The 19,155-nt window shown below is 41.6% G+C and overlaps 1 protein-coding gene and 1 pseudogene across 1 annotated transcript; both read right to left on the reverse strand.

Moving 5' to 3' along the window:
• Positions 1–95: 95 nt before the first annotated feature.
• On the reverse strand, positions 96–8,111 carry LOC135547265 (galactosylceramide sulfotransferase-like). The gene is made up of 3 exons (XM_064976123.1): positions 7,793–8,111; positions 2,294–2,440; positions 96–2,012 (listed from the first exon to the last, which is right to left on the reverse strand). Exons 2-3 carry the CDS (start codon positions 2,419–2,421, stop codon positions 857–859), a joined length of 1,284 nt encoding a protein of 427 aa, XP_064832195.1. The 5' UTR covers positions 2,422–2,440; positions 7,793–8,111; the 3' UTR covers positions 96–856.
• A 2,391-nt stretch (positions 8,112–10,502) lies between these two features.
• LOC135524705 (pescadillo homolog) overlaps positions 10,503–19,155 on the reverse strand; it is a 35,907-nt pseudogene continuing 27,254 nt past the window's right edge.

Consider the following 19,155-nt stretch of genomic DNA (forward strand, 5'->3'; position numbering starts at 1 on the left):
TCTTTTTTTCTACAGATGTTCTACTAATTGGTCTACTACTTTTTTATTCACAGAATAATCACAGAAAAATGTAATATTATAACGTTATCAAGAAAAGGGTATAATGTTATCTGTTAAACAATTACGTTATCTGGCGATTTATAACATAATCCAGAAAGAGTAGTACATTATTAAAAGTTATTACATGACATGGTGTTATTACAATTATCTGTTGTTACAAGCATGACTTCTAAAGTGGGTGTAAAGTAGTACAATATTATAAGTTATTACATGACCTGGTGTTATTACAATTATGTTGTTACAAACATGACGTCTAAAGTGGGTGTAAAATTGAGATGATGTGATTTCTAGATATACGTCTTGAAAAGTAAAGCAAAATGCACATCAAGACATCATTTTTTAACTATTAACTTTGCGAACAACCTTGATAAGTCAAATCAACAGACATCTTTTTAATTTAGTCTTTATTTCAAAAATACTCTAAGATTGGCAGGGCTGAGGGTATAAAGGGTATTCAGTATACTATACCTATAAACACGTACATTTTAAAGAGGGATGCTTATGCTTATCTTCAGATTCTAACGCAAAGTTGCGGTTCTCATGCACCTATCAGGTACATTACATACTGCAAACATGTACTGTATTTAAGGCAAACAAGTCAATACTGCTGACACAGAGGAAGAGTCCATCATACCATGATTGAGAAGGCTATGCAAAACCAAATCCCTTATGATCTTCTGCAGGCATTCAGGCCTTGGAGGCTATGCAATTCAATAGGGGCTCTCACACAAGCAGGCACACACCCACAGCCGCACTCTCTTGGCCCATGGCTCGTGTCTCTCTAATCACCCTCTAGTCACCAGTTGATCACGTCTCTCACATGACCCCACAGTTTAGTGATCCAAAGGTTGACCCCCAGCTCTGTCAGGTACTGCAGCTCTGGGGTGAGCATCTTAAGGCACAGCTTGCGGTGGGCCTTGTCCACATTCTTTTTCAGGTTGTAGCCCATGATTGACTTCTCCCCGATGGGCTGCCAGGGCTGCATGGCTGTCTCCTGGATGCTCCCTGCGTCCACAGCATGGCCTCCCTCGATACAGATTGCCGCCATCACTGCGTTCCTCCTCTGGAGCTCCGCTACATCGTCGGCCATTCGCTGGCGTCCGTATGCATCCACCTTCCTCCAGAAGGTGACGTTAAAGTGTTGGTAAAGCCTCCAGTCCACGGCATTCCACTGCAGGGCCTTGACCCTCAGCTCCGGGGTCAGTTTAGACACGGTGGAGTCCTTCCGGGCGTTGAGCTTGAAGAAGAGCAGGTCGTCCATCTCCCAGCAGAGGGCGTCCTTGAGCAGCATGAGGGACTCATCAAAGTGCTCCACCAGCATGACCAGCTGGAAGCGGCCTGCGATGGCCCGGATGCCCTCCTCTACCCGCGGGTCGCCCAGCTCCAGAGTGTTTTCCTGCCCAAAGTCGAAGAACAGCAGATTCTTGAGGTAGAAGGAGTTGAAACCATTGGGGTCAAAGTAGTGGCGGGGGTCGCGCAGGAACTCCCCCAACTTGTCCTCGCCTGGTATTTTCCAGGTCATGGGCACCAGGCGGCCAAAGTAGTGGAAGGAGGATTCAAAGAGCTCAGCCGGGTCTCTGAGAATGGTGATATAAGAGGTGTCTGTCGGAAGCACCTTGGCCACCTCAGGTGCGTTGAAGCGCATGTGGTTGCAGATGATATTGAAGCACATGCCAGGCCTGTAGTCCTTGACCTGGGAGCGCTGGAATGGGTAGGGGTAGAAGAAGTCATTACGGCTGTTTGGGAAGGCAAACTTGAGCCGGTGCTTCTCTCCGAATCGGAAGAGGATGTTGAGGAGTGTGCTGCTAGCCGTCTTGTGGGTTTTCATGAACATGATGTCCACTTTGGGAGTGCAGGTGCCTGTCTGCCCCGGTGAATGGTGTGAGCTGTTTTTGAAAAGTCTGGTGTGGGCTTGAGCAGGTCGATGGGAACAGGAGTAAGGCACTGGACCCCTATGGAGAGCACGCGTACAAATACAACACATTATCAAATTACCAATGTTATGACTGATTTACCATCATGCAATGTTATAGAAAACTCATTTTGCCTCCCATAGTACAGTAGCGTACTACCATCATTCATATGGCAAATAAAAGTATCTGTATCATCTGTGGGCTATATCATATACATGTATATTGCTACTGAATGTTGTTGATGCACTATATACTTCAAAGGATGCCCAACCATTGCACCAACATCCCCCCCAGTAAGAAGAGTATGGGATGAGGCTTACTCAGGCAGGTTGAAGTGGGCCTGTGGAGCAGAAAGGCAGTAGAGCAGGATCATACAGCTAGTGAGTAGGGTACCCAGGACAAGGCCTTTGCACATCGACCTCCATTGCCTCCCCTGCTTGCCAACCATGGTCCCAAATAGAAGTTATCTGAAGCAAAAATGTAAGTTATGTTGAAATTATCCAGTGTACCAAAACAATGGACTGGCAGTCCTGAAATCTTCTATGGTTATGGTTCATCGATGACCTCAACTTTTTCATTGACATGGATTCTGCAAGTCCCTTGGATCCACTGTCTCCTGTGGCCAATTATTTGGGAACACACACAGCAGCTCAGTCAGATGGCTGTTTCCAATTAGGACATTGTGTGCCTCTGGTAATGGAACAACTCTTAGAAATCCACTCTGTTCAAACTGTTGAGGTTATCTCTAGGCATAATTGAAATTTCGGTAACACTTTACTTGACACCCAGCGTCCTAACACATTATGACACGGTCATAACCATGTCACAACAGTTGACAACTTGTCACAATCTGTCATAATTTGGTCATAACACTGTCATGACCCATATGTTTACACCTGTTGTGATAAATATTGTGCTTTTTTATGGTTGGTTATGACACCTACATAAGAGTGTCAAACCCACATTTATTCAAATGTGTTTTTCCCCTGCAAATAAGTTTCCTTTTGTTTGAAAGTTTGTTTCTTAATTCCTTTGTTGTTGTAATGAATTCTTCACAGTCATGTTTTTTTATATTTAAAAAAAAAACATGTAGAAAATACACTTTATGACTCAAGAAGAATTATGACCATCCTGTGTCACTTTACTTGGACTAAGAAAATACACTTTATGACTGTCAAGGAGCATTATGACCATCATAATCATATAAGCCAGATAGGCCTGTCACGTACATGCCCTTATGTCAGTCAATCAAAAATATTGTGTCTAGTCCTGCTCCTGTGTTCATCCCAGTCATCAGCAACAGAGCACTGGGGTAGGTGCATGTATGACATCAATGTGCGCGTAATTACAATGATAATTTAATATGGTCAATTATGGAAAATGTTGTATAACAAACATACTGTTGACAAGAAGGTTATGGTGTAATGGAATGTTTTGCCTTGTGTGGTAGGTTTCGTGGGTTTTGACACTCTTATGTAGGGGTCATTACCGGCCATAAAATAATGCTACATATGTCACAACAGGTCTAAATATATGTGTAATGACAGTGTTATGACCATATTATGGCAGGCTATGACAAATGTTACAGAAATGTCTCATGTTATGTGCTATTATTAGATCACTATCTTTCAATGACATATACATTTTTTACGCAATATTGTTGTTTTTCCAAAGCATTCACTTAAAGCATACAGTGGGGAGAACAAGTATTTGATACACTGCCGATTTTGCAGGTTTTCCTACTTACAAAGTCTGTAATTTTTATCATAGGTACACTTCAACTGTGAGAGACGGAATCTAAACAAAAATCCAGAAAAATCACATTGTATGATTTTTAAGTTATTAATTTGCATTTTATTGCATGACACAAGTATTTGATCACCTACCAACCAGTAAGAATTCCAGCTCTCCCATACCTGTTAGTTTTTCTTTAAGAATCCCTCCTGTTCTCCACTCATTACCTGTATTAACTGCACCTGTTTGAACTCGTTACCTGTATAAAAGACACCTGTCCACACACTCAGACTCCAACCTCTCCACAATAGCCAAGACCAGAGAGGGTGTAAGGACATCAGGGATAAAATTGTAGACCTGCACAAGGCTGGGATGGGCTACAGGACAATAGGCAAGCAGCTTGGTAAGAAGGCAACAACTGTTGGCGCAATTATTAGAAAATGGAAGAAGTTCAAGATGACGGTCAATCACCCTCGGTCTGAGGCTCCATGCAAGATCTCACCTCGTGGGGCATCAATGATCATGAGGAAGGTGAGGGATCAGCCCAGAACTACACGGCAGGACCTGGTCAATGACCTGAAGAGAGCTGGGACCACAGTCTCAAAGAACACCAATAGTAACACACTATGCCGTCATGGATTAAAATCCTGCAGCACACACAAGGTCCCCCCGTATTGAGGGGAGGATGGATGGGGCCATTTATCGCGAGATCTTGGCCAACAACCTCCTTCCCTCAGTAAGAGCATTGAAGATGGGTCATGGCTGGGTCTTCTAGCATGACAACGACCCGAACACACAGCCAGGGCAACTAAGGAGTGGCTCCGTCAGAAGCATCTCAAGGTCCTGGAGTGGCCTAGCCAGTCTCCAGACCTGAACCCAATAGAAAATCTTTGGAGGGGGCTGAAATTCCGTATTGCCCAGCGACAGCCCCGAAACCTGAAGGATCTGGAGAAGGTCTGTATAGAGGAGTGGGCCAAAATCCCTGCTGCAGTGTGTGCAAACCTGGTCAAGAACTACAGGAAATGTATGATCTCTGTAATTGCGAACAAGGTTTCTGTACCAAATATTAAGTTCTGCTTTTGTGATGTATCAAATACTTATGTCATGCAATAAAATGCAAATTAATTACTTAAAAATCATACAATGTGATTTTCTGGATTTTAGTTTTAGATTCCGTCTCTCACAGTTGAAGTGTACCTATAATAACAATTACAGACCTCTACATGCTTTGTAAGAAGGAAAACCTGCAAAATCGACAGTGTATCAAGTACTTATTCTCCCCACTGTAACTTCACATCAACTACTCGGTTAATGTTGAGCAAATGTAGAAAAGAAAGTGCATTCCTTGATCGTTTCAACCCACATACTGTTCACTGGACGTGCTACATTGTCCCGGACCTGCTGTTTTATACTCTCTCTTTACCGCACCTGCTGTCTCTAACTCTGAATGATCGGCTATGAAAAGCCAACTGACATTTACTCCTGAGGTGCTGTTGCACCCTCTACAACCACTGTGATTATTATTATCTGACCCTGCTGGTTATCTATGAACGTTTGAATATCTTGGCCATGTTCTGTTATAATCTCCACCCCGGCACAGCCAGAAGAGGACTGGCCACCCCTCAGAGCCTGGTTCCTCTCTAGGTTCTGGGCTTTCTGGGGAGTTGTTCCTAGCCACCGTGCTTCTACATCTGCATTGCTTGCTGTTTGGGGTTTTAGGCTGGGTTTCTATACAGCACTTTGTGACATCGGCTGATGTAAGAAGGGCTTTATAAATATATTTGATACTGCATCCTTTATACAATTCCTAGAAAACTGCCCAATGGCATATTGTCCAAAGAAGGTATATGTCCCAGCACCTAATCATGAAAGTTATATACTCGAGTTTATGATAATTTAAGTTGAAATGTTATACATATACATAAAATTGTAAGACAATATAAAGGCTTAAACATTCTTATAAAAAGTTAAGCATTACACCTGCATGCTTTAATTAAGCAAAGTGTTACCACTGTGCCTTTAATTGGAACAGTGCACAGTGAAGCTACACTACAGCAAGGCCGGAAATACCCTGTGTTTCTGTGTCATCTATCCTTTAGATTAATAATGCACTGGGCTGGAAAGTGATCCAGTCTGAGTCTGCAGCCATTCACCCTGTAGCCTGGAATCCGATCGGACTGCACACAGGCTGCGTTTACACAGGCAGCCCAATTCTGATCTTTTTTCCCCCCACTAATTGGTCTTTTGACCAATCACAACAGATCTATTCACATCAGATATTTTTCAGATCTTATTGGTCAAAAGACGAATTAGTGAAAAAAATATACAAATTGGGCTACCTGTGTAAACGCAAACACAGTGACCCAGAGGCTAAGTCAGCATTCAGTAGGTAACATGGGTCACCCGGTTTCCACCTGTAGCAGTGTGGAGAAACTACACTAAAGACAAACCAAATCAAGAAACCTCTATCAAAATACTCTTGACTTCACAGAAAGCTCCCAAAACTTTGTTTATGTTTGAGGTTTTCCTCAAAACAGCTCCTTGAAAAGATCAAAAACTAGTTTCCATAATTTTGAAATCTCTTGGAAACATTTGGGTCTAACATCAGCTAGAATCACTGTTCCACATTTGTGTGATACATTTTTTGTCTGATGGAAAAAAATATATGTTTTGTTACTGATAATTGCTGTGATGAAGTAGATAAAGGAGCAAGTGACACTTTCTACTTTGTCAGGGAGCTTCATGAAGGGGCCATTATGGAGGCACATGAGGGGCCATTCTCCCTGCCCTCAAACCAGCCCAGGCATTGGGATATATGGGAGACATTTGAGCACTAGTCCTCCTGAACAGGGGACTTTGCATGGAACTGTTTAACCTGAAAATGGACCTTGGTATAGATAGATGTGTGCTTCGTTAGGCTGAGTGCTTCCTCTGCCTCTGGGATGGATGCACCTGGTATTAAACCTGAGGGCCACCAGGGGCCTGCGTTTAACACCTGCTGGCAATTTCTGAACCCGAATGGAGTCATCATTTCAGATAATGATGGCTGTGATATAGAAATATAGAGTGGGGTCTGAAGATATTGACAACCTTGATAAAGATGAGCAAAAATTACTGTGTAAAATAAATAATTCAAATACTGAGCTATTTTGTATGCTCAAAATTGTTTTGAAATGATATTATTTTATACTATACTGAACACAAATATAAACGCATCATGTAGTGTTGGTTCCATGTTTCATGAGCTGAAATAAAAGATCCCAGGAATTTACCAAATGCACAAAAATATGTTTTATGTCAAATGTTGTGCACAAATTTGGTTACTTCCCTTTTAGCTAGCATTTCTCCATTACCAAGATAATCCACCCACCTGACAGGTGTATCCCTCGTTTACTCAAGCGTTTCCATTATTTGGGAATTTACCCATAGCCCAGTATTTGAATAGTTTATTTTAGTGTCATTTTTGCTCTTTATCAAGGCTCGCAATAATTTCGGACCCCACTTTATACTGTAATGGCATTGTATTGTTTGTTGGGCAGGTGTCTGTTGATGTGTCCCGTTTTATTGCATCTACTGTCTGAGTATGGTCTGATATAAGTAGGTGCTAAGACGTTATGCATACAATACCATTCAAATCGAATCGTAAGGTGAAGGTCAAAGGCAAAAGTCACGCTGTCCACAAATTGCATAAGCGGCAATGTATCCATTACCTAATGATGGCATAACCTTCAGTCACAGAAGCACATAATGACATACGATGCATGACGACATACGGGACAATGAACCCCCCAAAAGAGACATTCAGGAAAGCATTCAATATGAGGGCAAAGTTACTATGCACTCCATCTCATTGGCAATGCCCAAAGAACTCGTCTGAATGAAACTAAATGGGCTGCTCTATCGCATGGCAGAAACTATTTTCTTCAGCTCACATTTCCGAACTCATAAACTTGAGATAAAAATATATTATAGTTGCAGTCTGATCATTCTATTAAACCGTTTATCAAAGAATACGACCAAAACCAATATACATTTAATTTTCAAATGATCCTCATTTCATTCTCTTCGTAAAACATAACACTTACCCTGTTGTGCATAAATCCCGCAACTGCAGTTAGATGAAAAATGCAATTGAAGTTAAAACCTAAGATTGTTGTTTCTCCTCAGAGTGCATAGCAGTGCGTCTCAGAAGAGCTGCCCGGTCCACTGGTTGCTTGTGCCTGCTCGTCGGGTCACACACGGTGTCACAACCCCACCACATGGTCAAGTGCTTTCCTTTTCATTACATATGTTATGCCCAACGCTCCATAGCCAATTCATCTGGCAGGTGCGCTCTCTCCCTCTCTGTATATTATGCACACCTGATTCTTCTGCTCCACTGTCGACTCTGAACGAGATCCAGCTGAATACAGCCAACTGTGACGTCAGGCTCCCTGTCAGGACTTGCACTTGTTTGTGTTTAAAAGAGAACGAGGGGAGGGAGAGACACAAAGGGAAAAAGAAAGAGGGAACGAGAGATGGAGAGGAAGAGGTGGAGAAAGAGAGGGGGCCAGGGCATGGGCTCTATTCTCTGGCTGCATACAGAAGGCTATTGAGAGCAGACACTAGTCTGAGCTGAAAGCTGATAGGAGGGGTAGCAAATAGTATAAAAAGAACAATTGCAGAGAGCCAAGGCACAAAGAGCTCGATTGTGCCATCTTCTCCAAGCTTGCTGTCTCACTACAGTATTGCTCAAAAGTTGTTTTAGCAAGCTTTGCATATACTGTAGATACTTTTTACAAAAATTGGATGAATAGAATATACAAATATTAAGTTAAGGCATGCGAACACATGGATTATTGTAAATAACACACAACCAAGGGCTGTTATTAGGAATAACAGACAATAGATTATTGTCAAAATAAACTGAAAATAAATGGGTATTGCATTTCATGTAGTCTTTGTTTTGTGGTGAACCCAGTTACAGTACAGAATACATTTTAGAAACAACCCTAAATTAAATTCACTCGGAGGGATGGGCTGGAGAACTGTCACCGGTCTCAAATTAAAGGACCAACAGCCTATTTATATTTTGAAGCTATAGATTGATTATGCTTCTAAAAGCTTTTTGTATTCATTCTGCATTTTGTTTCAAATTGAGGATTACCTGACTCAGACTCAACCTACTCCTGGACTAAAAAAACAATTTCAATGGAAATTTTCCTAGCTAGTCTTTTGTACTCGTGAGAATATGGAACACTGTATTTTGTACCACTACCGGCCATTCAACAGCAGTAAGATGTCAATAGAGAACGACCATACGAGCCAAGGATTGAGGAGTCCATTTGGCTCTGGGAGACGGGATGTGACAATATGTGGTCATACAGCACTGACCATTACAGTAAGGGAGGTGGGCACTGTCCTACCCTTTCTGCACACTGTAGCCCTTCAAACCAGAGGGACCATACCGATAGTCTCTCCCCCCCAGTCTGAACACTCAACCTTTTGTTGAGCGTGGAGCACCCTGGCGGGCACACGCTCCACGTGCCAGGCTGAGACTCGGACTGGCATGTGTGGAATGTAGTTGAGGCATGCTGGTGAGTGGGAGGGTCAGTCAGTGAATAAGGAGATTGAGTAGCAGGAGGGACTGGCCCCTAACCCACTGAGATCACAGCAGAGGGCAGTCCCTCGTCATTACCACCCACAGGTCAGGATAGTGGACCAAACTCAGCCCCCACCACATGCCTGATTTACCCAAAGCAGGCCAAGCCAAATGTACTGTGCTTTCACGTCATGGTTTCAGGACTTTTAAAATTTAACCTTAAGAACAAATATTTTTTTACAATGATGGCCTACCACGACCAAACCCAGACGACACTGGGCCAATTGTGCGCAACCCTATGGACAGTGGCCTACAGCAATGAAGGGAATGCATAATCAGGCCAGCTCAGCACTGTGGAAAAGGCTACTTTCATAACATGGCATCCTCAGCCTCTGTCCCGGTCACAGTCCTCATGATGTGGCATCAGAGTTGGTCCGACGGTGCCACCACCAGCATATATGGAACCCAGAAGGCTGCCTTCTGTCATGCACAGACCGACACAACCGGCACCAATAAATTATTTGGCTCCCAGTGAGTGGTACAGTGAATAGAAGGAATAGTCAGTAATGCATTACAATAGGACACTGACACAGGTATCTTAATCCAAAGGATCAGCACAACTTAAATCTTCATAATGGAGTCTTGAGAAAAGGTTATAATGTGACAAAAACAGTGAAAAGACATTAAGTTGACATGGGTACAGTTGAAGTCGGAAGTTTACATACACTTAGGTTGGCGACATTAAAACTAGTTTTTCAACCACTCCACAAATGTCTTGTTAACAAACTATAGTTTTGGCAAGTCGGTTAGGACATCTACTTCGTACATTACAAGTGATTTTTCTAACAATTGTTTATTTCACTTATCATTCACTGTATCATAATTCCAGTGGGTCAGAAGTTTACATGCACTAAGTTGACTGTGCCTTTAAACAGCTTGGAAAATTCAAGAAAATGTAATGGCTTTATAAGCTTCTGATAGGCTAATTGACATCATTTGAGTCAATTGGAGGTGTACCTGTGGATGTATTTCAAGGCCTACCTTCAAACTCAGTACATCTTTGCTTGACGTCATGGGAAAATCAAAAGAAATCAGCAAAGACCTCAGAAAAAGTATTCAAAAAGTGTTGTTTTTTTGTTAGGGGAGGTTTCAAGCCAAGTTAATTTCTCTGTTGACAGCAGGGCTTGTTTATGTTATTAGTCATTAACAGTAAATGGAGTACACAGAACCCATTTAATAGATTAAAATAGGGTTAATCAGTGGTAAAATCTTTCTTTTACAGAGTACTGACCAGAATGTCAGAGTTCACACAAATAAGAACAAAGCAGACATTCACCTCAACGTTTGACGAGGCAGGGTGGATAATATTTTGCAACAATGTGACTGCTCCAGTATTCCTTCCTGCCAACATGCTTGACAAATGACCCTAACATTGATCTCAATCTCCATGGGACTAACTCACCTTTTTCCCATAATAAACCCATGAGTTTTATGAGACGTAAACCTAGTATGATTGACAACCATACAAATCAAAACCAGTCCTTGATGAATTTCCACTGTTAGGTGGCTACTGTTTGTTGGCCTTTTTCTGCTTCTTCTCTGCCTTGCTGGTGTCTTCGTGAGCCTTTCTCTTGGCAGCCAGTTTGTTTGCCTGCGAAGGGAAATCAGATTGAGTTAATGAACAGTGGAGTGACTGAAGAATTCATGGGTGTGCAACCAAGGTCACATGCTCTTTAAGGGATTTGATAGATTGTAAATTACTGTTTTATATTACTTTGAGTTTTATAGCATTATATATTTTTAGTATGAATAGATTGTTTTTATATCCTAAGAGATTAAAAGTACTGTTGGGAAATGTTCCCTCAATTGTTTTGGGGCACTGAGCAAATTTAAGGTCTGCTGGGCGCAAACTCCGCCACACATTTACTCTGAACAGAGGCAGTACCCACTTCAAGTTACAGTTAAGTGGTCAAGTAGGCTACTGTGGCTATTTGATCATAGTGTTGAAACAATGGAGAAAATACCTGTTCTATCATGCAGCCTACAGTAGCAGCCAATGTGTGGTGTTCAATGTAAGGCCTACAGTCCATGAGACTTAAAAAAAAAAAAAAAACATGCAGGGCTTGACATTAACCTGTTAATCCAGTTGTTCTTCAGACAAGGTAACTAAAGATGCTGTTGTGTTGTTTGATGCAAAAAAACAATGTTACAAAATAAAAATGCATAATTATTCCCATACCATTATTACTGAGAATCAGACAAATTAAGCTAACTCCTGTCTACTTAGACTATTCAAGCTGGTCTCAAAATACAACACTGCCCCTTTGAGGGAAAAAAGCTATTCATTTGACTTACCTGACAAAGACGGCTAGAAACACACACGTTTTGTGCTCTTGTAGGAAGCAACCACTCCCCCATCGTTGACAACAAATTATCTATAAATGGGCTAATAACTCACTGACTAGCAAAACATATGAACAATGGTGCACACGTGGCGACATGTAGCTCTCACTTTGATCTCAAAACCAACACATCTACTCACGACTGCTCATGCTATAAACACAGTCCAGTTCAATGTAAATGGTACAGATCCATATATGGCAATTTGCATATGTCCCTACTGTAGCTCTGATTGAATATGGTGCACCGGTTTGTGTAGAGTACGGACCGGAGACATGCCTGTCAATGCAATAGAATCCTACTCCAATGCGATCTGCCTACAAGAAAATCTCACACAGTTAGTTTTGCATACTAAGTCTTGCATAGTTAATTTTGTTTCGGTAGATTACATTGAAAGTGGCTAATATTGCATTGATTCTAGCACAATTCCCACAGAACAGCAAAACACTATCAACGTTAACTATCCTTTTTAGAGAATTCTATAAAGTTCAGTGAAGTTCAATCTTGTGACTTTTGACTGGTACTCTACATAAAAGAAAAAAAGAGAGGATTTGGTAAAAAAAAGAAAAAAGAAATTGACCAATTCTATTAGAAGGGGCTATCGTTTTAGTGTGCATGCTTTCCAGGGCACAACTATTCAAACCCTGTTAAACATTACTACAGCTCAATAGGTGGGTACTAGAGGTCGCCCAATTATGCTTTTTCAATGCCGATGCTGATTATTGGAGGACCATAAAAAGCCGATACTGATTAAAACGGCCAATTTATTTATTTAATATATATAATGACAACTACAACAATACTGAATGAACACTTAATTAATATAATAAATAAAATCTATTTAGTCTCAAATAATGAAACATGCTCAATTTGGTTTAAATAATGCAAAAACAGTGTTGGAGAAGAAAGTAAAAGTGCAATATGTGCCATGTAAAAAAGCTAACATTTAAGTTCCTTGCTCAGAACATATGAAAGCTGGTGGTTCAATATTCCCAGTTAAGAAGTTTAACGTTGTTGCGTCATAATTCCTATAATAACTACGACTATTTCTCTCTATACCATTTGTATTTCATATACCTTTGACTATTGGATGTTCTAATAGGCACTTTAGTATTGCCAGCCTTATCTCAGGAGTTGATAGGCTTGAAGTCATAAACAGCACTGAGTCAAGCATTGCTAAGAGCTGCTGGCAAACGCAGTAAAGTTTGAATGAATGCTTACGAGCCGGCTGCTGCCTACCACCGCTCAGTTAGACTGCTCTATCACATCATAGACTTAATTATAATATAATAAACACAGAAATATGAGCCGTTGGTAATTAATATGGTCAAATCCGTAAACTATATTTTCGAAAACAAAATGTTTATTCTTTCAGTGAAATACGGAACCATTAGGAATCTTATCGAACGGGCGGTAACCCTAAGTCTAAATATTGCTGTTGCACAACCGTCAATGTTATGTCATAATTATGTCAAATTCTGGCAATTTAGTTCGCAATGAGCCAGGCGGCCCAAACTGTTGGATATATCCTGACTCTGCATGCAATGAACGCAAGAGAAGTGACACAATTTCCCTAGTTAATATTGCATGTTTAAAAAAATATATACTTCCGTGTATTGATTTTAAGAAAGGCATTGATGTTTATGGTTAGGTACAGTCGTGCTTTTTCTTAAATGCGCTTTTGTTAAATCATCCCCCGTTTGGCGAAGTAGGCTGTGATTCGATGATAAATTAATAGGCACCGCATTGATTAAATGCAACGCAGGACAAGCTAGTTAACCTAGTAATATCAACCATGTGTAGTTAACTAGTGATTATGTGAAGAGTGATTGTTTTTTTAGTTTAATGCTTGCTAGGAACTTACCTTGGCTCCTTGCTGCACTCACGTAACAGGTGGTCAGCCTGCCATGCAGTTCCCTCGTGGAATGCAATGTAATCAGTGTCCAAAAATGCCAAGTACCGATTGTTATGAAAACTTGAAATCGGCCCTAATTAATTGGCCATGCCGAATAATCGTTCAACCTCTAGTAGGTACTAGGCACAGAGACCAGCCTGCTGGAAAGTACACTGCCAGTTTTCCCAAAATGCCCAATGGGGTCTGATTCTCTACCTCCCAGTTGAGGCTGGCTCATAAGGCTTGGAATGTAGTCAATGGAATGGTATCAACCACATGGAAACCATGTTTGATACCATTCCATTGACCATTCCAGCTATTACTATGAGCCGTCCCCCCCTCAGCAGCCTCCACTGCTACCTCCATGTATATTAACCTCTCTAGGGTATGTGGGACGCTAGCGTCCCATCTGGCCAACATCCAGTGAGGTTGCAGAGCGCCAAATTCAATCACAGACATGCTCATTATAAAAATTCTGAAAACAAAACATATTTGACATAGGTTTAAAGATGAACTTCTTGTTAAACCAACCACAGTGTCAAATTTATAAAATGCTTTTCGGCAAAGCATACCTAGCCCAGAACATAGCCCAGTTGACAAATTATTACAAACAATAACCAGCCAAGCAGAAGCATTACAAAAAAATGTTTTTTTAAATTTAATCCCTTACCTTTGATGATCTTTATATTGTGGCAATCGGAAGACATTAATTTACTCAATAAATGTTCTTGTCGTTCGATGAAGTCTCTTTATAGCCAAAAAACGTTTGTTGTCAGTAATCCATAGGCTCAAACTCAGACCAAAAAATCCAAATTGTATCCGTGAAGTTCATAGAAACATGTCAAACGATGTTTATATTAAATCCTCAGGTTGTTTTTTAGCCTAAATGAGCTATAATATTTCAACCAGACAATAAAGTCGTCAATATAAAAAAGTTAAACAAGAAATGCACATGCGCCTGAAAAAAACTCTGCGTCACGTTAGGGTCCACTCGTTCAGACTGGTCTTACTCCCTCATTTATAAGAATACAAGCCTGAAACGATATCTAAAGACTGTTGACATCTAGTGGAAGGCATAGGAACTACAAATGGAGTCCTAAGTCAATGGATACTGTCATGGCATTGAATAGAAAACTACAAAACCAACAAAAGAAAACTACTTCCTGAATGGATTTTTCTCAGGTTTTCACCTGCTAAATCAGTTCTGTTATACTCACAGACACTATTCTAACAGTTTTGGAAACTTTAGAGTGTTTTCTATCCAAATCGACCAGTTATATGCATATCATATATTCTGGGCCCGAGTAGCAGGCCGTTTAATTTGGGCATGCTTTTCATCCAAAAATCCAAATGCTGCCCCCTACCCTAGAGAGGTTTTAACATGGCTGTGAGACTGGCTGTTCCCAAGGCGACAGTACTGATGGGTCCGACAGTTATACGTCGTGTCAATCTATTCATCTACACCCACGTACAGACTTGAGATGGAACGCAGCGAGGGAGGCTTGTGAGTTGCAATGTCAGGCAGGTGTGGAGTGGAGGGTACTCACCTCTTGTGTCGTCCTCTTCTTAACAAACATGATCTTTCTTCATCATGATTGCCAGACGCTTCTCCTCTGCCTTCTCCTCCTTCTCCAGTCAAACCTGGTTCCCCACGGAACCAGTTTCCCAGGGTTTCACTTAAAAAAAGGGGGGGGTGGGTCACCTTCACTGCCAGAGTCTGCTGGGACAGGAGAGATACATCTTAAAGTGTCCCCAAAATAGCACCCTATTCCCTATAGTGCACTATGCCTAATGATAACGATGTTCTTTTATGTTGGATGAAACAGGCCATTCAGATGGTCAGATACTGCTAGGATTCTCTCACCTTGCCCTGGGATCGCTGATCCTCCATCTTTTTCAGATTCATCTCCTCAGTCAAATCTTCATCGTCCACCTCATCATTGTCCTCTTCATCATCCTCCTCCTCTTGTACTGATTGTAACAAAAACAAAAAGAATGGTTGAATATCTGACTTATACACAACATTCATCATGCAGGCCCAACAAAAACATGTGAACTAGAGGTTGACTGATTAAAATCGGAATGGCCGATTAATTAGGGCCGCTTTCAAGTTTATAACAATCGGAAATAGTTTGTTTTTTTTAAAACCCTTTATTTAACTAGGCAAGACAGTTAAGAACAAATTCTTATTTACAATGACGGCCTAGGAACGGTGGGTTAACTGCCTTGTCCAGGGGCAGAACGACAGATTTTTACCTTGTCAGCTCGGGGATTCAAGCTTCAACCTTAAGGTTAACTAGTCCAACACTCTAACCACCTGATTACATTGCACTCCACAAGGAGCCTGCCTGTTACGCGAATGCAGTAAGAAGCCAAGGTAAGTTGCTAGCTAGCATTAAACTTCTTATTAAAAACAATCATAATCACTAGTTAACTATACATGGTTGATGATATTACTAGTTTCTCGCGTGTCCTGCGTTGCTTCTATTCGATGCGGTGGCATTCGCGAAAAAGGACTGTCGTTGCTCCAACAATATTTTTAAACCTGCATATTTAGTTAATATTGCCTGCTAACATGAATTTCTTTTAACTAGGGAAATTATGTCACTTATCTTGCGTTCTGTGCAACAGAGTCAGGGTATATGCAGCAGCTTGGGCCGTCTGGCTCATTGCAAACTGTGTGAAGACTTTTTATTCCTAACAAAGACAGCCAACTGGGGGATGATTTAACAAAAGCGCATTTGTGAAAAAAGCACAATCGCTGCCCGACTGTACCTAACCATAAACATCAATGCCTTTCTGAAAATCAATACACAGTAGTATATATTTTTAAACCTGCATATTTAGCTAAAAGAAATCCAGTTCCGTATTTCACTGAAAGAATAAATGTTTTGTTTTCGAGATGAAAGTTTCCGGATTTGACCATATTAATGAATCAATGAATTGTATTTCTGTGTGTTATTATGTTATACTTAAGTATATGATTTGGCGCAGTGGTTAAGGGAGCTGTACTGCAGCGCCAGCTGTGCCATCAGAGACTCTGGGTTCGCGCCCAGGCTCTGTCGTAACCTGGAGGTCCATGGGGCGACGCACAATTGGCCTAGCGTCGTTCGAGTTAGGGAGGGCTTTGCCAGTAGGGATGTCTTTGTCTCATCACGCACCAGCGACTCCTGTGGCGGGCCGGGTGCAGTGCGCGCTAACCAAGGTTGCCAGGTGCACGGTGTTTCCTTCGAGACATTGGTGCGGCTGGCTTCTGGGTTGGATGCGCTATGTTAAGAAGCAGTGCGGCTCGGTTGGGTTGTGTATCGGAGGACGCATGACTTTCAACCTTCGTCTCTCCCGAGCCCGTACGGGAGTTGTAGCGATGAGACAAAACAATTGGATATCACGAAATTGGGGGGAAAAGGGGTAAACATTTTTTTTTCAAGTATATGATTTGATAGAGCAATTTAACTGAGTAGGCACCAGCAGGCTCGTAAGAATTCATTCAAACAGCAATTGTGTGTGTTTTGCCAGCAGCTCTTCACTGTGCTTCAAGCATTGCGCTGTTTATGACTTCAAGCCTATCAACTCCCGAAATTAGGCTGGTGTAACCGATGTGAAATGGCTAGCTAGTTAGCGGGGTGCGCGCTAATAGTGTTTCAAACGTCACTCGCTCTGAGACTTGGAGTAGTTGTTCCCCTTGCTCTGCATGGGTAACGTTGCTTCAAGTGTGGCTTTTGTTGATGTGTTCCTGGTTCGAGCACAGGTGGGAGCGAGGAGAAGAACGGAAGCTACAGTGAGACAAAAAAGTATTTAGTCAGCCACCAATTGTGCAAGTTCTCCCACTTAAGATGAGAGAAGCCTGTAATTTTCATCATAGGTACACTTCAACTAGGACAGACATTGGAGAAAAAATAAGAAAAAAAAAAATCAAGAAAATCACATTGTAGGATTTTTAATGAATTTATTTGCAAATTATGGTGAAAATAAGTATTTGGACACCTACAAACAAGCAAGATTTCTGGCTCTCACAGACCTGTAACCTCTTAAGAGGCTCCTCTGTCCTCCACTCGTTACCTGTATTAATGGCACCTGTTTGAACTTGTTATCAGTGTAAAAGACACCTGTCCACAACCTCAAACAGTCACACTCCAAACTCCACTATGGCCAAGACCAAAGAGCTGTCAAAGGACACCAGAAATAAAATTGTAGACCTGCACCAGGCTGGGAAGACTGAATCTGCAATAGGTAAGCAGCTTGATTTGAAGAAATCAACTGTGGGAGCAATTATTAGGACATGGAAGACATACAAGACCACTGATAACCTCCCTCGATCTGGGGCTACACGCAAGATCTCACCCCGTGGGGTCAAAATGATCACAAAAATCCCAGAACCACACGGGGGGGACCTAGTGAATGACCTGCAGAGAGCTGGGACCAAAGTAACAAAGCCTACCATCAGTAACACACTACGCCGCCAGGGACTCAAATCCTGCAGTGCCAGACGTGTCCCCCTTGCTTAAGCCAGTACATGTCCAGGCCCGTCTGAAGTTTGCTAGAGAGCATTTGGATGATCCAGAAGAAGACTGGGAGAATGTCATATGGTCAGATGAAACCAAAATGGAACTTTGTTGTAAAAACTCAACTCGTCGTGTTTGGAGGACAAAGTGTGCCGAGTTGCATCCAAAGAACACCATACCTACTGTGAAGCATGGGGGTGGAAACATCATGCTTTGGGGCTGTTTTTCTGCAAAGGGACCAGGACGACTGATCCGTGTAAAGAAAAGAATGGGGCCATGTATCGTGAGATTTTGAGTGAAAACCTCCTTCCATCAGCAAGGGCATTGAAGATGAAATGTGGCTGGGTCTTTCAGCATGACAATGATCCCAAACACATCGCCCGGGCAACGAAGGAGTGGCTTCGTAAGAAGCATTTCAAGGACCTGGAGTGGCCTAGCCAGTCTCCAGATCTCAACCCCATAGAAAATCTTTGGAGGGAGTTGAAAGTCTGTGTTGCCCAGCAACAGCCCCTAAACATCACTGCTCTAGAGGTGATCTGCATGGAGGAATGGGCCAAAATACCAGCAACAGTGTGTGAAAACCTTGTAAAGACTTACAGAAAACGTTTGACCTCTGTCATTGCCAACAAAGGGTATATAACAAAGTATTGAGATAAACTTTTGTTATTGACCAAATACTTATTTTCCATCATAATTTGCAAATAAATTCGTTAAAAAATCCTACAATGTGATTTTCTGGATTTTTCCCCCTCATTTTGTCTATCATAGTTGAAGTGTACCTATGATGAAAATTACAGGCCTCTCTCATCTTTTTAAGTGGGAGAACTTGCACAATTGGTGGCTGACAATACTTTTTTCCCCCACTGTATACTGTTACACTGGCAATACTAAAGTGCCTATAAGAACATCCAATAGTCAAAGGTATATGAAATATAAATCGTATCGATAGAAATAGTCCTATAATTCCTATAACTACAACCTAAAACTTCTTACCTGGGAATATTGAAGACTCATGTTAAACTCGCTCATGTTTGAACACGCTAGCGGGCTGAAATTCCACAACATACGGTG

Source organism: Oncorhynchus masou, chromosome 1, assembly GCF_036934945.1.
Source record: "Oncorhynchus masou masou isolate Uvic2021 chromosome 1, UVic_Omas_1.1, whole genome shotgun sequence".
NCBI classification, from domain to species: domain Eukaryota; kingdom Metazoa; phylum Chordata; class Actinopteri; order Salmoniformes; family Salmonidae; genus Oncorhynchus; species Oncorhynchus masou.

Excerpts from the sequence above, each read along its gene's own strand:
- LOC135547265 (XM_064976123.1), bottom strand. The coding sequence starts at position 2,421 with ATGGTTGGCAAGCAGGGGAGGCAATGGAGGTCGATGTGCAAAGGCCTT. Across the intron at positions 2,013-2,293 it reads GCCCACTTCAACCTGCCTGA|GGGTCCAGTGCCTTACTCCT; the intron begins GTAAGCCTCATC and ends TGCTCTCCATAG.